Source organism: Scyliorhinus torazame, chromosome 1 (genome assembly GCF_047496885.1).
Source record: "Scyliorhinus torazame isolate Kashiwa2021f chromosome 1, sScyTor2.1, whole genome shotgun sequence".
NCBI classification, from domain to species: Eukaryota; Metazoa; Chordata; class Chondrichthyes; order Carcharhiniformes; family Scyliorhinidae; genus Scyliorhinus; species Scyliorhinus torazame.
In genome coordinates, this window is record NC_092707.1 from 366,866,790 (window position 1) to 366,884,251 (window position 17,462).

A 17,462-nucleotide genomic window follows, 5' to 3' on the forward strand; every position below is an offset into this window, starting at 1 on the left:
TGGCCTCCAGGTCAATGACTCTGAGCTGAAGTTCCTCAAGCCACAGACACTTACTGCAAATGTGATTGCGCTGGATCACAATAGTGTCCATGAGCTCCCGCTTACTTCAGTGATAACAAATCACCCGCCTTGCCATCGTTATTGCATTTTAATAATGCAATATTTTTATAACCCTAACCCTAATTAAGTATTTATTTCCAAATAGCAATGAAATAATATGCCTTTGAAATGGACATCAAAAAACTTAATTTTGTAACAATTTAAAAGAACAGTCACTCAAGCACACTTGATACTGAAAAATGTCCAGACTCAATTGTAAAAGTTAACTCTCCAAAGAAATCTCTTCATTGATTCCAAAAAAGGCATAGTCCTTTAGCAGCCTCTTAAAACTGTCAATCAATCTGTGCACACACCCATCTGATGAGATAAGAGGTTCTACAACTTTTAAATGCAGCCAAATATTTATAATGGGCACAGCTGACAAAAAAAACTATTACCACTCCAAACAGTGATGCTGATTGAACCTGGAAAAGCAGATGGATAGGCTTTGGAGGGACGGGGACAGGGGGTGGGTTGCTGATGCACAGTCTGTCCCTGCAATGGAGCTGACGAGAGGAAATGCTGCTTGTGGGCTGGCTACCCACACCCTTATCCTGCACCGGCAAAAATTGCTGGAAATGGGAATGGGGGTTGGATTCCAGGAATCGGGCCCTGCCTGCCATTTTTAATGATCTCCCGAGCCATGCTGATGCAATGAAAATCCAGGCCAATGTCTCCTAAATACCAGTATTTAGTTGGAAGAAATTTCTGCTCATCCAGTTTTGGAAGTTGTGCAGTCTGCCAGTTTAGAGACATTGGAGGGGTCAAGAGAGGTGGAGGAGAAGTAGAGCTGAGTACTATCAGCCAAGACGTGTTTTCGGATGGCGTAATCCAGTGGCAGTGCGCAAATAGGTAAAAGGGAGGGGCCAAGGACAGATCCTTGGGTAACTGCAGGGGTAATGGTGAGCAGGAAGAGGTGATTTTTTGACTATGACTGGATAGAAGTGAGGTTGCTACCAGCTGAACGATGTGAAGAGGAATTTTGTGGTCAAAAAAGGATGCCAAAAGCTGTAATCAGGTCAAGAAAGATGAAGAAGGTTACTTTACCTTTGCACAGGATGTCATTTGTGACACTCCAGCACTACTTCCCGAGCTGCTAACCTCACCAGAACCCTCATTCCCCTCCACTAACCTACCTTGGGCATGACAGATGGCCTTCAGGCTACTTGATTCTCTTCCCGTTTAGGTGGGTTACCAATCATGATAATGAAGCCCAGCTGTTAAGCAGGGCCAGGCCTTCAGCTGGCACTGCAGGAAGAGCTGGCCGTTTGCTAGGCTGCTTAATTGCCCACTCGCGGGTCAAAATCCCCCTCAGTGTAAATGTACTATAACAGAAAGAATGAAAATTATTTCCTAAATTCTGTTCTAACTTTTTAAAAATGTTTACATTTATTTCAATGAAAACTTTTTACATCGTTCCCCTGTTATGGCTGCTTTGTTACCCTTGGTGTGGTAAAGAAGCCATTAAGACCGAAATGTTCCAGATCTGATTGCTGGCCTTAACTGATCTCCACCAGGACAGCATTTGCTACATGTAGCCTCAGCCTTCCTAGGCTCAAAAGGGATAAAGTAGCCAGGGTTCCTTTCTCTGCTTGGATATGTAGAATGAGCACTGCATCAGGATCAGTACTGGTGCCCTCAATTGGTATATCAACAGACACTGCCTGGGCTCATACATGGAAAATGGGCAACCTGGTTGAGGTGCTGGATTGCTGATGTGACCTGTGAGTTCAGCCCAGCATGAGTCCACGCCTTCGGTGGAGGAGAGAAAATGTGGAGCATGAATGTTATCAGCATTCTCCACAACAAAATTCAGCACTTGCACCAGGTGGCAAATCCTGCACGCTGAAAGTTGTTAGCTTGACAGCTGCCCCTGAGTTTTCCTTGGTGCCACTCTTTGAGCTCGAGTTGTCAGTTTTATAAATGTGCGCCTGCATTTCGCAGTAACCAAACCTGCTCAACAGGATAAAGAAGTCCCTTCTGAATGCTTTTGTGAAGATTGCGTAGAGAAATGGATTTGCACAGGAGTTGAGCGGATAAAATAATACTAGTAGAATTTTTGCATTGGTCACTGTAATAAAAGGTGACTTGAAAGCTGCTGAAATGGCAAAAAACGATATAGGTGCCATACACATGAAGTCTGTAAAGATGAGTATCGCCATTCGTTTCGCAATTTTTGCATCACTATTTTTAGAAACAAAGTCAGGGTTTTTCACAGCTAAATATATTTTGATATAGCAAACACAAATGATAATAAAGGCCATAACATTCAGTACCAAGAGGAATATAACGTAAGCTTGGGACATGGGAGTTTCTATATCCATGGGCAAACAGATGCTAACTTTCATGTAATTGCTGATTCCCACAAGTGGCAGCGTTGCTACAACAAGAGAGAATATCCAGCCTCCAGACATAATCACAATGGCATGCCTTAACCGGAGCTTCCTGTCCATTTGCATGGCATGGGTAATCGTGTGCCATCTTTCGAAGGTGATCACCATCAGCGTGTACACAGAGAGTTCGCTTGCAAAAACAGTGAAGAAGCCAGCGCTGGCACATCCAGCACCAGTCTGCCAGTCTATAGCATAGCTGTAGTACTGACTTCTGGTACTCAAGTCAACTGATGCAATAAGTAGCAAATAGAGACCCATACAGAGGTCAGCAAAAGCAAGATTGCACATGAGGAAACGTGGGACTGTGAGCTTATTCTGACTAATCACCAAAACAGTAAAAACAACAAAGTTACCCACAATAGCAAGGATATTAATGAACCATATCAATACTCTTAGGATGTTGTAACCCATTATATCTTCACATGGGTTGAAGGCATCTGGTTCTGGAGTACAGACAAGGTCTACCTTTGAATGACAAAAGCCATAATCAAATGATACTGAATTTTCATATATTTCTTCTAAATGTTCATATTCAGCATCAGGCATATTTTCATGAAAGTGTGAACCATTCTGTGAAGAAGGGTGTTTTTTCGCAACAGAAGAATGATTCTGTAAGCTCCTCTCTCCAAGTTGCAGTGGTGGTAGACCAGGATGAGAATAGTCATTCCCGAAGCTATAAGCAGATAAAGAGAAGCAATAGTTTATTAGGGACATGGATTTTATTTAACTTGTGCAAGGAAAATCCACAGTGAAGCAAATCTTGCAGTTTTATATCATAATCATGTTATTACGGAATTTCAAAAACACCAAACAGTTTGAGAGTTTCTTCCACCCCTCTGTAACTGAAAGGTAGCATTGATTGCAAATAGTTAAACTGAGGCAATGATAAATGATAATGTCTTGCTGAAAAAAGACACATACCCCTTTTCATCTTGTACTCATCTGGACAATTTGCAAGAATACCAAATTGTAACGGGAACAATAATTTCTATTGCATGAGAAGAGTGTGCCGATTGCTTGGCAAAGTGGGCTCTATTTGGTAGAGGCATTGTCTTAGGGAATGACCAGGGAATGGCTGTAGCTTATTTTGCTTAGTTGGAAAAGGCATACATCTAATGTTGGACACTATGGGCTGGCTTCTCCGCCCTCGGGATGCTCCGTTTTGCCGGCAGCCTGGGGGGGTTTCCCGACAGCGTGGGGCTTGTCATAATATGCACCCATGCACATCATGAGGTAAAAGCAGGCAGTGACAGACACCCAGGTGAGCCAATCAATGTACAGAACAGAACACGACCAATCACAAGACAGGACACCAGAGGGGGACCTACACCTATAAAACACACGAGGCATCAGCACTCTGCCTCTTTCCACTGGTGATAGCTATAGTGATAGTCAGGGTGTACAAATCATTCAACACCTCCAACACCTGGATCAGAGCTAGCCTGGTCTAGATAGTTAGCTTTAGTTTACTTAGGGTAGTAGAGAGTCAACCCACAGGCATCTGTGTGTTTTGTTGCTAGAGTTCAATAAATCTTTTGTTGAACCAACGCCTTCGTTTGGTGTATACTTGATCAGTTAATTGCATCGTGTGCAATCCGTGTTACCCCAGGGTGAACAACACGACATGATACCAGAAGTGGCTACTGCCTCTAAGTAATTTACCTTTGAAAATTCTCTGAAGACCAGCAACTGCCTTCCTGTGGCATGGAAAAGATCCAGGCACCTCCGCAGCTCCGCGTCTCCAGGAACTTTGGCACCAACTGGCGGGCCTTCAAGCAAAAATTCAGCCTATACCTTGAGGCCTCAGGACTCGAAAGTACCTCCGATGCGCAAAAAATCGTCCTGCTGCTGTCTACTGCGGGGGACCAGGCCATCCAAATCTTCAATTCGCTCACTTTCTCCGACGGTGAGGGCAAGGCAAAGTTCCAGACCGTCCTCGCAAAATTCGACAGTCACTGCGAGGTCGAGACAAACGAAAACTTCGAGCGTTACGTATTCCAGCAGCGCCTTCAGGGTCCTTGCCCTGCCTTTTCAGTCTATTCTTACTCAGCTTCGCATTCTAGCGCAGTCCTACAACTACGGAGACACCGCTGACTCCCTCATCAGGGATCAGATTGTGTTTGGGGTCCATTCCGACGCCCTACGGGAGCAGCTCCTAAAAATAAAAAATATGACCTTGCCAGTGGCCATCGAGACATGCAAAGTCCACGAACTGGCGAAAAGTCGCTATTCCCGCCTGAAGTCGCCAGAGCAGGACCAACTCGCCTCCCACGAGGCTGAAAGTGTACAGGCCATCGCCCGAATGCGGGGCCTGAGCATCGATGAAGGCAGCCAGTTCGCACGTTTTTCCAGGGCTCCCACGCATGCGCACCACGGTCAGGAAAACAAAGCAGCCGAAGACTACACTGCGCAGGTGCGAGCGGTGGCTGACCGCACTGCGCAGACGCGACGACGCGCCGAATGTCACGACCTCGACGTAATGACGTGCCCCAACTGCAGCACCGTCCATTTAAAGTGGCAATGCCCCGCGAGAGGCAGGCGATGTCTCAACAGCAAGAAGCTTGGCCATTATGCTTCTCTGTGCAGATCTGCACCTCCGCCACGGGGCCAGCGGTACCAGGTCCAACGAAAACGAGTTTGAAGTGTGCAGCAAGGGCTGCTGGACTTGGAACCGGATCCTATCACCAATCCAGAGGACGACTGCCCGGAGTCCACGTATCGAGTGGGCATCATCACCATTCATAACCATGCCTCCTCACTTTCACCAACACACACGCCCATCCTTAAAGTGGATTGTGTGGACGCGTGGCGCGCCACAGTACAGGTTAACAATTGTAGCATCCGGTTCAAACTCGACACCGGCGCTTTGGTCAACCTAATATCCAAAGCAGATCTGGCTCCCATCCGGAAGCAGCCTACCATTCTTCCACCGGCTTGCCAGTTACTCGACTACAATGGGAATACCATCACGGCGCTAGGGTCCTGTCACCTGCAAGTATCCAACAGGGCCGTCAAGGCCACTTTGCGGTTTGAGATCGTCCAGCCCGGCAAGGCTTCTCTGCTGGGTGCCCGAGCATGCAAGCTCCTCCAGCTAGTTCAGCGTGTACGTGCCATGTCCTCAGCTGACAACACTCTGCAAGCCGACATTGAGGAGCTCCTACTGCAATACCCGGATGTGATCACGAGGATGGGCACGCTGCCCTACCGCTATAAAATTCTGCTCAGGCCTGATGCCACGCCTGTCATCCAAGCGCCGCATCGGGTGCCGGCGCCCCTCAAAGACCATCTGAAGGCGCAACTGCAGGATCTCCAGGATCAAGTGATAATATCCAAGGTGAAGGAACCAACTGACTGGGTCAGCTCGATGGTCTGCGTCAAGAAGCTCTCGGGAGAACTGCGCATTTGCATTGATCCCAAGGATCTGAACCGTAACATTATGAGGGAACACTATCCGATCCCGAAGCGGGAGGAGCTGACGAGTGAAATGGCGCATGCCAAATATTTTACAAAGCTGTACTCATCGAAGGGCTTCTGGCAGATACAGCTGGACGAGTCCAGCCGGAAGCTATGCACATTTAACACTCCCATCGGGAGATATTGCTACAACCGAATGCCATTTGGCATTGTGTCGGCCTCCGAAATCTTTCATCGAATAATGGAGCAAATGCTCGAGGGCATTGACGGTGTATGGGTCTATGTTGACGATGTCATCATCTGGTCCATGACCTCGGAGGAACATGTTGCCCGTCTGCAGCAGGTCTTCAGGCGCCTACAGGCCAACGGCCTGAAGCTCAACAAAACTAAATGCTCCTTTGGCAGGTTGTCAATTAAATTTCTGGGCGATCAGATCTCACAACAGGGCGTGCAGCCGACTCAGACAAAATCCAGGCTATCAACACGATGAAGACTCCAGAGGACAAGAAGGCGGTCCTCCGCTTCTTGGGGATGGTGAACTTTCTGGGGAAGTTCATTCCCAATCTCGCGTCACACACCATGGCCCTCAGACACCTTGTGAAAAAGTCCACCACTTTCCAGTGGTTGCCCGCACATCAAAAAGAGTGGCTTGAGTTGGAAGCAAAGCTAACCACCGCTCCTGTTATAGCCTTCTTTGACCCAGCAAGGGAGACCAAGATCTCCACAGACGACAGCCAGGGCGACATTGAGGCAGTGCTCCTGCAGAATGATGACACCTCATCCTGGGCTCCAGTGGCCTACACGTCCAGGGCCATGACGCCCACTGAGCAACGCTATGCTCAAATTGAGAAAGAATGCCTGGGCCTGCCCACTGGCATCATGAAATTCCACGATTATGTGTATGGTCTCCCGACCTTTACCGTGGAGAAGGACCAAAGACCCCTGGTGCACATTGTACACAAGGACTCCAGCTCATTCTCCTTCGGCTCCGCAGGTATGATTTTGAACTGGTTTACACACCTGGGAAGGAGCTAATCATCGCGGATGCCCTTTCCCGTGCCATCACCTCACCATGTGAGCAGGTAGACTTCATGCACGACATCGAGGCGCAGGTGAAACAGTGTGCCAGCACCCTCCCGTCATCCAACGACCGACTCGGCATCATTCGGGAGGAGACCGCCAAGGACCCTCTGCTGCAGCGGGTCATACATCACCTCACGAATGGCTGGCAGAAAGGGCAATGCCCCCAATACTATAAAGTAAAAGATGACCTAACTGTTGTTGAGGGGATCCTTCTGAAATTGGATCGCATCGTCATCCCGTGCAGCCTCCAGATCTTGGTGCTCAAGCAGATACACGAGGGACACCTCGGCATTGAGAAGTGTAGGTGCAGGGCCCGACAAGCTGTCTATTGGCATCAATGAGGACATCTCAAATATGGTCCTCAACTGCGTGACATGCCAGCGGTTCCTGCCTCCTAAGCCCAAAGAGACGCTCCACCAGCATGAGCTCGTGACCTCTCCGTGGTCTAAAGTTGGTGGACCTCTTTCAAGTCAACGGGCGTGACTACGTCCTGATAATTGATTACTTCTCCAGTTACCCCGAGGTAGTGAAGCTATCGGACCTTACATCCCGGACCGTAATACGGGCCTGCAAAGAGGCATTCGCTTGACATGGAATTCAGCTCACGGTCATGAACGACAAAGGTCCCTGTTTCTTCAGTCAAGAATGGTCCAACTTTGCAAAGCAATACCACTTCCAGCACATCACCTCGAGCCCGCATTACCCACAATCTAACGGGAAGGTCGAAAAAGGGGTCCACGTCGTGAACCAAATGCTCTGTAAGGCCGTGGACTCAGCTTCGGACTTCAATCTCGCTCTTCTGGCATACAGGGCAACCTCTTTGTCCAATGGGTTATCTCCTGTTCAGCTCCTAATGAATCGTAACCTGCGGACGACTGTCCTGGCCATTCATGTACCTGACCTGGATCACCTTCCAGTATTGCACAAGATGCAGCAGATCAGAACCAGGCAAAAGATCACATATGATGCTCACGCTACGGATCTGCTGCTCCTCTCACCGAAGGACACTGCTCCCATTTAGTTGCCTGATGGCGGCTGGTCAGCTCCTGCTGTTGTGGTTCGACAGGCTGCTTCCAGTTCGTTCGTGGTTTGCATGGCGGATGGATCGATTGTAAGGCGCAACAGAAGGGCGCTACGCAAACGTGCATGCCCACCACCGGATCTCACTTTCCCAGATGTCACTTTGCCCAACCCGAACACCTCGCTCCATGAGGCCACCAGCCTGGCTGCATGCCAACCGGTCAAGACACCATCATCTCCGCCTCCACCTCTCAGGCGGTCCACAAGAATCCGTCGACAGCCTCAACGATTGGACTTATAAATAATTCCCTGTATATATGATGTTATGTTTCTGCACGCTCGCCACCTTACATGTACATATCCATCCACTCACCAATTGCTGTATATAGTTACTATTGTAAATATGTTGTTTCTGCTCGAAGCAGCCGACAACATTTTTTTTAAAAAGGGGGGGATGTCATAATATGCACCCATGCACATCATGAGGTTAAAGCAGGCAGTGACAGACACCCAGGTGAGCCAATCAATGTACAGAACAGAACACGACCAATCACAAGACAGGACACCAGAGGGGGACCTACACCTATAAAACACACGAGACATCAGCACTCTGCCTCTTTCCACTGGTGATAGCTATAGTGATAGTCAGGGTGTACAAATCATTCAACACCTCCAACACCTGGATCAGAGCTAGCCTGGTCTAGATAGTTAGCTTTAGTTTACTTAGGGTAGTAGAGAGTCAACCCACAGGCAGCTGTGTGTTTTGTTGCTAGAGTTCAATAAATCTTTTGTTGAACCAATGCCTTCGTTTGGTGTATACTTGATCAGTTAATTGCATCGTGTGCAATCCGTGTTACCCCAGGGTGAACAACACGACAGGGCTGCCCCACAATGGGAAACCCCATTGACCAGCTAGCAAAACAGAGCATCCCGCCGGCGTGCTGAACCAGAAATCTGGCACGGTGGGACGGAGTATGCAGCTCGATGTTTTGCATTCTACAAGCACAGTACAGTCAGTGCTTTGCCTGTTGCGAACAGCAGAAGGAACATGTTGTTTGATACAATCAGTCAGTCTTTGGGACATACACATAGCATAACACTAGCACTGAAATTCATATACCACATTACTTATTTGCATGATGTGCAAAATGTCTTTTTTGGCTTAAAGGCAGCAACCTGTTAGTGGCGAATACTACTCGTGTTGCAACTGTGTCGTAACAGTGTGAAATGGGTAGCTTCATCTGTTGCTCATATTTTTGAGGTGCCTTATCCTTCCAGGGTAATCTGAAATAGACTGGGCCACTATCAGGACCAAAAATCATAGAATCATAGAATCCCTACTGTGCAGAAGGAGGCCATTCAACCCATCCAATCAGCACTGACCCTCTGTAAGAGCACTTCACCCAAGCCCACTTCGCTGCCCTATTCCAATAATCCTTTAACCTAGCCTACACATCCCTGGACACAAAGGGGCAATTTTAGCATGGCCAATCTACCTAACCGTGGGAGGAAAACCACAGCATCTGGAGGAAACCCATGCAGATATGGAGAGACTCCACACAGTCACCCAAGGCCGGAATTGATCCAGGGTTCCTGGCCCCTTGAGGCAGCAGTGCTAACCACGGTGCCACCGTGCCGCTCCAGAAATGGCAGCTTAAGGCCCATTTCTGAGTTTGCGCGATATACGGCGAGAGCATTGATCTGATCAGAGTAGCCGCTTTCCCACAGGATGACTTTGATGCTGCTATTTCAGCATTAAGCTTGCTCAATGAAGAGATAGATTGGACCTATAAGGTTGTCGATCGGCATGTGAAACTATAGGAGACCCAATGTGTATTTTGACCAGTGAAGTTAGGCTTGGGGTGGACGGCATATTTCCCGACTATATGTCAAGAAACAGGCGCTCATTTGACAAGTCAGCGCTCTCTTCTCGTGCAGTAAAAATTGTTGTTTCGTTTATAATTTGGTGTTCCTGCACATTGCCCAGATGAGTACGAGACAAAAGTTTGACAGCATATGACTTTTTCCAGCAATACTTAAGGTCTGTACTATCAAGTGGCTAAATGATACTGTCATAAATAGAGTCAATTGATATTCAGATATTAGATCAAAGGTGGGGAGGACCACAAAATCTAGTCACTTCATCTGTCATCTGACATCTCCTTCAGGTGTTTACACTTGTCACTTCCTTTCAGGTCTTCCTACGTACAAATCCACATTTATTTTTGCCTTCTACCTCGCCGACCGTCAAAGGGCACGATTTTGGGTTGGGACCTCGACTTTGGGGTCAAATGAGGGTCCCGAGACTCACCTGGCAATGATTGTCCCTCAACTGGCCAGGAAATGGCTAGAGGCCATTCAAATAAGGACGGTGGATATTCTTTCAAGTCTGGAGGACCAACAAGAGGCCTTCCAGCATTGAAGGAGCTGCAGCCTGATGTTGCTGGTAAGGGAGAAATGGGGCAGCCCCACCTTGAGGTGTCTTCTCGACAACTTTTAAAACTTACGAATTGTAAAATGGCCACAGATACCAGACCACCAGTGTCGAGGGAAAAGCCCCTCCACAGACTGGCCTGCAGCTGTGACCAGTTAGCTGCAGAAAGGGCCTCAAAGCCTACCTGGAGCGCAGGGGCCAGATTGTGTTGGAAAAGGCAGCTGTGCAAAATTAGGTGTCCACCCACCTCTGTTCTCACCCTCATAGTCAGTCAATTATTACTATGGCTGTAAGTGTTGGAAATCTGGGAAAACTAAGTAATGAGATGCATTGATAAAAAGCTGTACAAGAGAAATGCAAGTTAATTTTAGTAGTTCTTAATCTTTTTCTTAATAATTCGTAATCATTTTAAATAAGTTGGGATGGAACATTTTTATTTATGTATACATAAATATCACTATTAAGCAACAACTTTCTACTGGTTTTAACTTGCCTCTCCACATTAGGTGCATTAAAACTGGTCTAATAATATGCATTAACCATTGAAAAGCATTCCCTTCTGATCACACATGACACGTCCTTTCTCCTTAAAGAAACACCTTTAAAATGTCTCCTGAGTATGAATTTAGTGTTAAATGCTAAGACATGTTGCACCCAAATAAAGACCGATTAACTATCTTAACTAATTTAACTTCAGAGGATCACAAAGTACTTACAGATATTTATTTCCCTTTATTCTTTCATGGAATGTGGGTGTTGCTGGCTGGGCCAGCATTTACTACCAATCCCCGAGGGCATTTAAGAGTCAACCACATTGCTGTGAGTCTGGAGTCACGTGTAGGCCAGACCAGGTAAGGATGACAGATTTCCTTCCCTAAAGGACATTAGTGAACCAGATGGGTTTTTAATGACAATTACCAAGGGTTTCATGGTTATCATTAGACTTTTAATTAGAGGTTTGTATTGACTTCAAATTCCACCAAATGCCCTGGTGGGATTCGAACCCGGGTCCCCAGAGCATTACTCTGTGTCTCTAGATTACTAGCCTAGTGATAATACCACTATGCCACTGCCTCGCCTGATGAGGAAGGTCATTTGGCCCATTTTAATTCATCCATCCAAAATCTCTACACTACCCCATTGATCTGAATACTGAGAACACTGAAGCATTTCTGACCCCAAGTAAGCTTCCAACAACATACCGCTGCCAACACCAAGGTTGCCTACTTCCATCTCAGTTACATCTTCTTATTCCAACCCTGCCTCACCTTACCTCCTACTCAAACCCTCATCCGTGCGTTTGCTACCTCTACTCTTTAATATTCCAATACTCTCCTGTTAGGCCTCCTGTTTTCCACCTTGCATAAACTCTGCTGCCTGTATATTAACTTTCACTAAGTCCCGTTCATCCATCAGCCCTGCTCAGGCTGATCTGCATTGGCACCAAGCCCAGCAATGTCTCAATTTTTAAAAAAAGATGTTTTATTAGAGTTTTCCATTTTTGCAAATAATACAACACACCCTCAAAACTGATACAGTACAGCATGATCAATGTCAGGAGGAAACAGGCACAGCTGGTTTAGTAAACCTGGGGCTTCCACATGTACAAAAAGTAGAGAAGACAAGTAATACGGGGGGGGGGAGGATAAAGTCATGAATTGTGGCAAAGTGGCACACACCCTCGCGTCTAGTGTATTAGAGGCAGAACTACATAACCTACGGAAAACACGTCAGTCAGACACTACAGAGCCTGAGTATTTGAGATAGAATACTCAGGCTCTGTAGCATCTGAATTACTCCTATGAGGTCTCAATTTCTCCTTGTTTCCAACCCTCCATGCCCTCGCCCCTCCCGACATCAGTAATCTCCTCCAGCCCTATAACCCCCCAAGATGATTGTGCTCCTTAATCTGACCTATTATTCATCTCCTATTTTAATCATCAGCCATTAGCCTAAGTGCAATAAGTTATTTAGGCCTGTTCTCCTCAGGAGCTTGTTTCATTTTTAATAGCAGCCCATACAGCTTGCATTTTAGCTTGCAGGGTAGTGGGTCATTTAATTTTCCAGAACAACTCCTGGGATGAATGTTGGTGATATTTTAGCTATCATCGTTATCATAGGGGGGCACGGTAACACAGTGGTTAGCACAGTTGCTTCATAGCTCCAGGGTCCCAGGTTCGATTCCCGGCTTGGGTCACTGTCTGTGCGGAGTTTGCACTTTCTCCCCATGTCTGTGTGGGTTTCCTCCCACAGCCCAAAGGGCAGCACGGTAGCCTTGTGGATAGCACAATTGCTTCACAGCTACAGGGTCCCAAGTTCGATTCCGGCTTGGGTCACTGTCTGTGCGGAGTCTGCACATCCTCCCCGTGTGTGCGTGGGTTTTCTCCGGGTGTTCCGGTTTCCTCCCACAGTCCAAAGATGTGCAGGTTAGGTGGATTGGCCATGATAAATTGCCCTTAGTGTCCAAAATTGCCCTTAGTGTTGGGTGGGGTTACTGGGTTATGGGAATAGGATGGAGGTGTTGACCTTGGGTAGGGTGCTCTTTCCAAGAGCCGGTGCAGACTCGATGGGCCGAATGGCCTCCTTCTGCACTGTAAATTCTATGATAATCTACGATAATCTATGTGCAGGTTAGGTAGATTGGCCATGCTAAATTGCCCTTAGTGTCCAAAACGGTTGGGAGGGGTTACTGGGATAGGGTGGGGTTGTGGGCTTAGGTAGGGTGCTCTTTCCAAGGGCCGGTGAAGACTTAATGGGCCAAATGGCCTCCTTCTGCACTGTAAATTCTATGAATCTAATAGGTGCTTATAAAGCGGAGATGAAGGGAAGTCCTAACAGCTAAAGAAAAACTGCAAGTACAGAATTGGCAGCATTTTTGAAACATACCGCCATCCAAAGCTGATCCTCATCCTGATGGCTGGAATGTGAAGCAAGTATGAGGAAAATAAATAATGTAGTTATAAAGGTTGTCAGGCATTTAAAGATGTTATTGGCCCTATAAAGATAAATTATTGGAGGTCGGATGTGGTCCAATTCAATATTTTATGTTCTGATGTTTAGAACCATACTTACTATATTTTATTCTGTTCATGGCTGGTGACAAGGTCCTGATCTGCAGTTACTTTTCTTGTTGCAGCTTCGCATGACTTCGAAAAGTTGTATAAAAGTATGGGTATGGAATTCTGTCTGAAGGGAAAGGAACAATCAACTGTATCCAGAACTGTTTTCTTTCCTCCCTACCCTTTTCCTCATCTGAAGGCATCAAGTCCAAGGGGGCCAGATACCCTCAGCTGCCTGATTCACAGATCAGTCCTCGCACATGATCCTTTACAGTGAGCACCACCAAGGTATCCAACAGCTGAGCCAACCCTACATTCACCCCAAATCCCCTCAGGACATGTTTTACAAGGTGTTGCTAGGTAGGATGAAGAGTGAGAATCCCGATCAATGGGCTTTTCCTAATTCTGAGTTAGGAGGCCAATTTTATTGCCCTTCTGCCTCTCTGTCTGACATCAGCACACAGACTATAGGCATAGAACTTGGGTCATATCACAGCATCAGCTTTATTTACCACCTAAAATCACAAGGCATCGATGAGCTTATCAAGAATTACTAGCTTGGCTTTAGTTTAAGAAGGATAATACTTTTTGATGCGACAGGATAAAATTTCAGAAGTGGAAAACGCTTATCGTCAGTTGGATTAATTCGATCTATCACGGACTCTACTCACCTCCGGAGGGAGTCAACCAACAGATAAAACCTTCAAATAAAAACGTTCTGAAATTCTTATCGCCTTGATGATCATGGAATCGAAAACTTCACTTACAGCAGGGCATCTGATTATTTTTGGCTTTGTCATCTTGGAGGTTTTAAATGGTATTTAATTGACTGCTGTGCAAAACCCTTACTTTAGGTACCTTGGTAATTACAGTTAGTCATCTGCAGGAGGGAAAATTTGGGTTTGTCAGATAACTTTAAAGTGACAAAGTATTTAGAGGAAGAGAAAATAAGTAGCAGCAGCTAACACAGAATTCAAAAAGGAAGACTGCTTTCCAAATCTGATGAGTTCTTTGAGGTGTTATGTCTTATGGTCTTATGAGCTGACTGAATAGGTACTGTATTTGGCACATATGGGCCGGGATTCTCCGAGCCCGCGCGGGCACACTCATTCCGGTGTGGGGTCCATGTTCCTCCACGCGGGGCCCCTGTAGGGCTCTGCCATGTTGCCCGGGGGTCGGCGCGGAGTCGGCAACCACGCGCATGCGCCGGTGCGGAGACGGCTGTGGCGCGCATGCGCGGACCCACGCCGGCCGTGTAGGGCCGGTGTTCGGCGCCGGAGCAGCGCACAACACTCCGGCGGCGTTCTCTCCCCCGAGGGAGGGGAGAATGACTGGGCCTGAAGGCCCGTTGACGCCGGCGTCATTTGCGCCGGCTTTGATGCTGGCGTCAACACTTCCCGAAAGCCACTGACACTTTACCAAGTGGGAAATTGAGTATTGCTGAAAAAGTCAAATGTTGTTGAAGCTTTTCGTCTTGCACTCATCTTGGCAGTTAACTGTCAGTCATCAGATAACTGGTGCATTCTACATAGCAATGTCCCTACCAGTTAGACTTCATGTGCCAACCAATCAGCACTCTTTTCTCATAAAGTGTAAATTGCTGTTCCCTTTAATTTGCTGTTCTTGTGAATTGTCCTGATGAGAGCCAAACAGAAAACTTTGACAATATGTCTTTCAGCAATACTCAGGTTATGTACCAGCAAACGACTATATGTGAAATTATTGGAGAAGATAAAGGGGCTAATTGTAACCTCAAATGCCTGGCAGGAAATTGATGGTAATAGGTCAGCCAATTGTACTATCTGTTGACCACAATGCAGAGTAATATTTGTTGGGATGTAAAATAGACAGCCGTCTGGATCCTATGATTTTCCACCAGCTAGATTATCTTAATATCCAAACACAGTACCCACTAAATGTCTCTGTTGCCAGTGGCATTGCACCACGGGCCTTTTCCTTCAGCAAAGGAGAACTGAAAAGAGAAAGATTTGAAGGGTAGGTGAAAAATATTGTAAAGCAATGACATACATTTCTTGCCCAATGTCAGCTTTGACAAAGAGTCGTCCAGACACGAAATGTTAGCTCCCGTTTTCTATCCACAGATATTGCCAGACCTATTGAGATTGTCCAGTATTTTCTGTTTGTATACTAATGTGGCTTACATTTAAAATACGAATGAGGGTTACTGACTTCCCTCATGGCCACTCATGATTTAATAGTTGCTTTACTTCATATCTGTTTTTTTCTGAAGAACAGCTAACTGCTAACGGATGTAACAGTTTTGATAGTCCCCCAGTATATCACACAGATTAAGAAGGTAATACAATCACAAGTACTCACCCATTTGATTTTTCCCAATTTTTGAATGCACAGCAGTGGCTGGGATATGTCAAATTTGCTTCCATCAAATTAACAAACTTTTCCAGTGATGGGAATCTTTTCAGTGAGTACGTGAAGCGTGCAGTAAGTTTTTGAATAAATTCCAACCCATAAGATGGAAGGTGCTCAAGTGCGGTTGAGGAAACATCCCTGTAACAAAAGAAAGGTTTGGATATTCTTTTCTTCCATCCCTGGTGATCAAGGAATACTAATTTTAGGAAAGATAGTTCCAGATTTCAACTGCCCTTTGTTTGGAAGAATTGCTTCACTTATCAAAGGTAACCTATGTTGGAACTGTAGAAGCACAAAACATGTTGGCCGCGATCTTCCTGAATGGGAACAGAGACCCGTAGTGTGCCCGTTTAGCCAGGTGTTTCCCGACACTCAGAATGCCGATAAACACCATGATATCGAACAGCCATTCGGGTAGATTAAGGCCCTCAGCGGGGAATGCACGGCTGAGGCCGCACTAAGTCCGGCGAGTGGAGCTCCTCAGTGCAGGGAGAGATCGGGACGCCATTTTTAAATGGCACCTTGATCTCTCAACCCCACTGATGTGACCCCGAACCATTCCAAGCCCCAACCCATCGATAATGGGGTCTTCAGGCCCCCAGGCCGCCGCCCCCCCCTCCCCCCCCCCCTCCCCCTCCCCCCCCCCCCTCTCACCCCCTCCCCCTCCCCCCCCCCCTCTCCCCCTACCCCTCCCTGCACCCTCCAGGCCCAATCCGCATCACAGGACAAATTCCATCCTGGCACAAATTCCACTGCCGCTGCCAGTGCCACCTGGGCACGTTGGCATTTCAAGGGTGCCAGGCTGACAGTACCAGGGTGCCACCCGAACAAGAGGGAAAGCACCTAGGAGCCTCCGATCCCCTGGTCCCTGTTTGTGGAGAGCAGCACTGAACATTGCACATCCAAGATCTCCAAGGCAAGGGAGTTAGATCCCATGTCTTGGGTAGATCGTGGGAATGCATATTAAAGTGAGATTAGCTGTCTCACTCTAATATGCAGTTTTGCCAAAAGGTGGTCCCGCCCATAATGGATCTAACCACCGCCCCTTGACATTCAATGACATTACCATCGCTCAATCCCCCACTATCACCATCTGGGGGTTACTATTGATCAGAAACTGAACTGGACTAGCCACATTAATACTGTGGCTACTAGGGCAGTCAAAGGCTAGGAATCCTACGTTGAACAATTCGCCTCCTGACCCCCCACAGCCTGTCCACCATCTACAAGGCAAAAGTCAGGAGTGTAATGGAATACTCTCCACTTGCCTGGATGAGTGCAGCTCCAACAACATTCAAGAAGCTTGACACCATTCAGGATAAAGCAGCCGGCTTGATTGCTCCCCCTTCCACAAACATTCAAACCCTCCACCACCGACGAATAGTGGCAGCTGTGTGTACCATCTACAAGATGCACTGCAGTAACTCGTCCAAGGTTCCTTAGACAGCACCTTCCAAACCCACGACCACTACCATCTAGAAGGACAAGAGCAACAGATACCTGGAGCCCCACCACCTGGAGATTCCCCTCACCCATCACCCTAACTTGGAAATATATGGCCGTTCCTTC

The 17,462-nt window shown here is 47.0% G+C and overlaps 1 protein-coding gene across 1 annotated transcript in view; it reads right to left on the bottom strand.

Annotated features, from left to right (window-relative positions):
• Nucleotides 1-1,411: 1,411 nt before the first annotated feature.
• lhcgr (luteinizing hormone/choriogonadotropin receptor) overlaps nt 1,412-17,462 on the bottom strand; it is a 227,068-nt gene continuing 211,017 nt past the window's right edge. Inside the window, exons 10-12 of the mRNA XM_072511287.1 lie at nt 15,843-16,031; nt 13,516-13,629; nt 1,412-3,165 (exon numbers count right to left, since the gene is read on the bottom strand). Of these exons, the coding sequence (XP_072367388.1) occupies nt 1,890-3,165; nt 13,516-13,629; nt 15,843-16,031 (1,579 nt within the window). The 3' untranslated portion in view covers nt 1,412-1,889. The remainder of the gene's footprint in view (nt 3,166-13,515; nt 13,630-15,842; nt 16,032-17,462) is intronic.